This window comes from Pundamilia nyererei, unplaced genomic scaffold (assembly GCF_000239375.1).
Source record: "Pundamilia nyererei isolate P.nyererei 1_Seehausen unplaced genomic scaffold, PunNye1.0 scaffold00121, whole genome shotgun sequence".
NCBI classification, from domain to species: domain Eukaryota; kingdom Metazoa; phylum Chordata; class Actinopteri; order Cichliformes; family Cichlidae; genus Pundamilia; species Pundamilia nyererei.
The window spans coordinates 1,034,216-1,039,513 of NW_005187522.1; the positions used below are offsets into that span (position 1 = coordinate 1,034,216).

General features: G+C 37.8%; 1 protein-coding gene across 5 annotated transcripts in view; it reads left to right on the plus strand.

Moving 5' to 3' along the window:
- adcyap1r1a (adenylate cyclase activating polypeptide 1a (pituitary) receptor type I) overlaps positions 1-5,298 on the plus strand; it is a 29,477-nt gene that overhangs the window by 19,021 nt on the left and 5,158 nt on the right. For 3 of the 5 annotated variants that reach the window (XM_005742532.1, XM_005742534.1, XM_005742533.1), the window contains 5 exons: positions 849-1,002; positions 2,925-2,985; positions 4,023-4,092; positions 4,394-4,485; positions 5,168-5,251. In XM_005742532.1, the coding sequence (XP_005742589.1) occupies positions 849-1,002; positions 2,925-2,985; positions 4,023-4,092; positions 4,394-4,485; positions 5,168-5,251 (461 nt within the window). The remainder of the gene's footprint in view (positions 1-848; positions 1,003-2,924; positions 2,986-4,022; positions 4,093-4,393; positions 4,486-5,167; positions 5,252-5,298) is intronic. The other 2 variants (XM_005742535.1, XM_005742536.1) reach the window with 1 other exon arrangement.

The window sequence follows — 5,298 nt, forward strand, 5'->3', positions numbered from 1 at the left end:
GGCCAGGCTTGTTTTGTTTGAGATACAGCGAGAGCTCGAGAACGCCTGAGAAATGCGTCTCCTCCAGCGTTTCCTCTTTGCCGTTCACCTTTGAAAGAACTTCAATCAGATGCAAATTTTACAAAAAGCAAACATGCTATTAGATGACTAATACTCCCTGATTACAAATGCAGAACAAGCTCTTAGCCTTTGTCTGATAAGAATACATTGTTCACTATTGTTAAGCAGCCATGATAAATAAACCTAATTAGATGCGCTAATGGCTTTAGCAAGACCAGTGGAAATCTTCTGCTAGAGTCTTATTAACATATCAATGGCTACTTTGCCCTTTTTTCCCCGTTTCTTTTTTTTTTTCTGAAATCAAACACTTTACCACTGTTGCCATGGTGATCACAGGTCATTGTCATGGCAGTACAGAGAATCAGATCAGTCCTGTAATTGGTTGACCCCACAGTGTATATGGACTTTAGTCATTAACACAGTGTCATCACATGACACTTCGCCTGGCATGTAGGTGCTGGGGGAGATCATTTGCATATTAGCTCATCGGGTCGTGCTAAATATTTAGGGTTATTACCGTCCTGTGCGGTGCGCTGTCGCCTTGTTGTTTACATGGATAATGTCACTCTGACATTTGGGGTCTATTGCTTTTGAATAAAGACTGACCATTTAAACACGACTTTTCTGTTTAGAGAAGAAGAAACAAGATTATCATAATTAACTTCACTGAAATTTTGAAGATTATTTTTCTTGTTTAGATTAATATTGGTACAGAATCTTCTAAGATAATAATTGTTTCATACAGATAGGTAATCACAACTTATCTCCTAACGTGTCTTCATATGCAGGTGGCATGTAAAGCAGTGATGGTTTTCTTCCATTACTGTGTCATGTCCAACTATTTCTGGCTGTTCATTGAAGGTCTGTATCTCTTCACTCTGCTGGTGGAGACTTTCTTTCCCGAGAGACGCTACTTCTACTGGTATACCATTGTTGGGTGGGGTAAGTAGACATTTTTGCTTGATTATCATTATTGCCATAAAGTGGTGACTAATTTACATGACTGGCCATTTTATTACTATTATGTTCCTTTTACTATATATTCCTGTTTAACAGCTTGTTAGTGCAAATATCTAATATCTATCTAGCTCATTTGTTGGGATTTTCCTATACTCCACCTCTAGATCGGCGGTCCCCAACCTTTTTTGCGCCACAGACCGGTTTATACCCGACAATATTTTCACGGACCGGCCTTTAATGTGTTGCGGATAAATACAACAAAATAAAACTAGTACCGGTACCGAAAAAAAGATTTATTCATAACACACGTGAAAACCGAGTTAACAATCAAAAAGATAACAAAATAACGCTGAAAACCGATAAAAACCCTGAAAACCATACATTTCACACCTGAGCCTGAACTCTTGCGGCCCGGTACCAAACGACTCACGGACCGGTACCGGTCCGAGGCCCGGGGGTTGGGGACCGCTGCTCTAGATGGTTCACAGAGAATGTTTTTGAAAAAAGACAAGAAAATATCCACTGAGCTAAAGAAAAGCCGTGTTGATGCCAGAGGTCAGAGAAAATTTGCCAATCTGCTTTGAGCTGATGGGAAGACAACAAATAACAGTTGTTATAAATCTAATATGCAGAAGAGAATCTCTGAATCAAACCCTGAAGCAGATGGGCTACAGCAGCAGAGACCAAACTGGGTACCTCTCCTGTCAGCTAAATACAGGAAGCAACAACTCACATTTTGATGAGTCTCAATTTCTGCTGCTACATTTGGATGAATCAGAATTTGGTGTAAACAAAATGAAAGCTTGGATCTTTCTGCCTTGTATCAACGGTTGACACTACTGGTGGTGTTATGCTGGGGAGGACATTTTGGGGCTCCTTAGTACCAATTGAGCATTGTTTAAACTGCTAACCACGTCAGTCACTTTATGACCACTGTGCCATCTTCTGATGGCCTCTTCCATCAATTCAAACTGGTTTTTCGAACATGACAAAGAGTTCACTGTACTCAAAGTCATCAATTCTCAGTCCAACAGATCACCTTTGGGATGCGGTGGAATGAGAATGTTATGCTGTCATGTCAATATGGACCAAAGTCTCTGTGAGGAACGTTTCCAGTACCTTGTTAATTTTATCCCGTGAAGAAATAAAGACATTAATTAGGCAAAAGGGGACCATTGCTGAGTTACTAATCAGATTGTGAATTTTAAAATTTGTGCTGTTTACCATTTAAAATTTTGTTTATTATCTATTGTATCTTCTGCACTGTATAGTTTTGATAAAAGATTTTTTTTAAAGCAAGTGGTGTTTTCTTTCTCAGTTGCTTGAGGTCTTGTTTAAACTTTTTTATAGCTGTTTGTTTGCCTTTGAGAGATTAGTGAAATTTGCCATTAAATGTTTTAAATATTGGCAAAACAAAGCTGAAGTAGGGAAATACGCCAATCTGATTGTGATTGTAGCCTTTGATACAGGGTATATCAGAAAGAATCATCCAATTTCAAAGTGCTTTAATTCCACGGCTGTTCACCGGTAACTATCAAAACATATATTGTTAGACAGAGAAGAGTCGTGAGTTTCACGCGGTTGCAGGTAAGTAATGTAACAACAGCGGTGGCTGTTCAGACATGTTTGCAAAAACATATTTGACTAGGACTTGGCTTTGAGATAAGCCGTGCATCTGGAGGGAAAAACGTTGAGTGCCTTAACTTTATATACATGTATTTTAAATTTGTTCATTACTTTAAAAATATAGCCTTTTGAAATCGGATGATTCCTTTTGATTCCTACGTTTATGTCTAAAGACGAGATTTGACTAGTAGGAACTATGGCAGTCACATTAACATTGTGCATTTTATTTCTGTTTTACTTTTTCTGTTTTTTTTATTTCTGTTTTTTCATGATTACAGGAACTCCCACAATTTGTGTGACTGTTTGGGCTGTTCTGAGGCTCCATTTTCATGACACTGGGTATGTCTGGACTCCTCTTCCCCACCTTTAGTCACTGAAACTAAGTGCATATAATCTTTCTGCTGCTTTACAGTCCTTTTCCACTGTAATTTAGAAGCAGAGATTATACATTATATTACACAATATTTATTGGATTTTGTAGTAACTATTAGTTATGCTCTAGATTTCAGAATCAGCCAATATTTGATATGAATACATTTCAAACGGGGCTCGAGAGCCATGGAGTAAAAATCAGTATCCATTAATACTGGTCTTCTTATATTATATTAGATAATTACACATTATTAGATACATTGTTTGATAATATCAGATAATGTTACAATAGATTATAATATTGGTCACTTTTACAATGATTTTTATCTTCTTTTGCTTTTGGTGCCCTTTAAGCAGGAGCCTCTTTTATGTGTGAACACTGGCACCTGTAAGTCTTTTACATGTGAAACTAGTTGCTTATTAACGATCACAAAGAACCGTCAGGACTGTTATATAAACACAGGTGTCATATTATTAGCCACACAGGCCAGAAAACCTCTATTAGTTTTATTAAAATCATTTTTTAATAATATATTTTCATTAAGAAATTTACAATATAATTAATGTAATCAGTGTAACTGATATTGACAGAGGTTTGGTGATGTTTACATGAGAAGTTTTAGCCATTCTTATTAACAAAATACTGATGACAATACTGATAATGTTTTGCCATTATGAAATTTCTCCCTTTGTTGGGTACGTTAAGCCTCTGTTGAGTGCTCGGTTATTGCATCCTTTTTCATCATTTTTGAGCACAATATGTGATGTAATACAAGTGTAAGAAAACAAAAACCATCTGATACTATTAAGCTAAGTTTGTAACTCAGTTTTTCATTCTCAGTTATTGAGAGTTTTTCCTTTCATTTTAAATCCTCCTCACTAATTTGACTATTTGGTGTATTATAATTGAAACCTGGCTCAATGTTTGGCAAACTATGAGGTTGTGCATTACCTAATGTCTGAAGCATGGTGTATGATTACTGAAATGTACTGTTGGCCTCCAGATGCTGGGATACGAATGAGAACACTGCCCTCTGGTGGGTGATCAAAGGACCTGTGGTGGCATCTATAATGGTATGACACTTACTGGTTGCTCATTCAGTTTTCCTTTTATTAACTTGCTCACCTTCAAATGCAAAAGCTAAATGTCAAAGGCTTTCTTACAGTGGCCCCAGTTTAAATCCTATCTATCCTAATGTGGTGTGAAACAAAAGGGAAAATAATTTTTTATAGACAAGCGTGTGATTGAGTAGACCAGTTTTAAAGGCAACCAGCAACCTCTGCTTGCTACTTCCTGAGGAAGAAAACCAAGCAGAGAAGGGAAAGACCTAATGTTCAACTGACCGCAGTGAAAATATTTTCTGTTTCATGTCAGATCAATTTCGTCCTCTTCATTGGAATAATCGTGATCCTGGTCCAGAAGCTGCAGTCGCCTGATATCGGAGGAAATGAATCGAGCATTTACCTGTAAGTTACAATCGGTGGGGTTAAATGTGAGTTCAAAAATGTCAAAATTTGGATGAAGAATTTATGCTTTAATAAATTTGATTGCTGCAGTTTTCTAGATCTTGCAACCCTGCTACTCACAGAGCTAGGATTCAGAATTTTAAGTTAAGGCTGGCACTATTACTTTTTTTCATCTTGTCAAAAAATCCCAAAACCAGCATCAAAAGACCAAAAAGACCAAAACCTACAACCAACTGACCCTACAGAAGGTATCATCTGTATATTAAAAGCTGGGTGATATTTTTATAGATGCTAACATATTAAATGCATATGTTGCACAAGGGTTATTGTCTCTCTTGTGAGTGTCACAAACATGTCAATCCAGCCATTTTTTGTAATACTCTGTGATAACCTCTGACATGTCTGCCTAGATTATTTTTTTTAATTTCAGATTCATTTGTAGAACCCAGTGTCAGGAAGTTTGAACCTCATTATGGAGTTGTACTGTATCCAGACATCACTCCTGCTCCCCTCCCATCAGATTGTATCTTTGGAGGCCCAGCAGATAATACTTTTGTCTTCTGCAGCTTAGACCTGAGTGTGCATGACCGAGTGTGGAGATGTGTGTGCGCGTGACACTGTGCGTCTGTGTCCCTAAAGACATTGTCTTTGCTGTATTGTGTGTTGTCTTTGTGCTGTGTAGCAGCTGTGCTCAGAAATGCTTCAGTGAGCCCACACAGGCTGTTCAGCATTCGTGCAGGATGTCAGAGTTATCCACCATCACACTGTAAGTGTGTGTGTGTGTGTGTGTGTGTGTGTGTGTGTGTGTGTGTG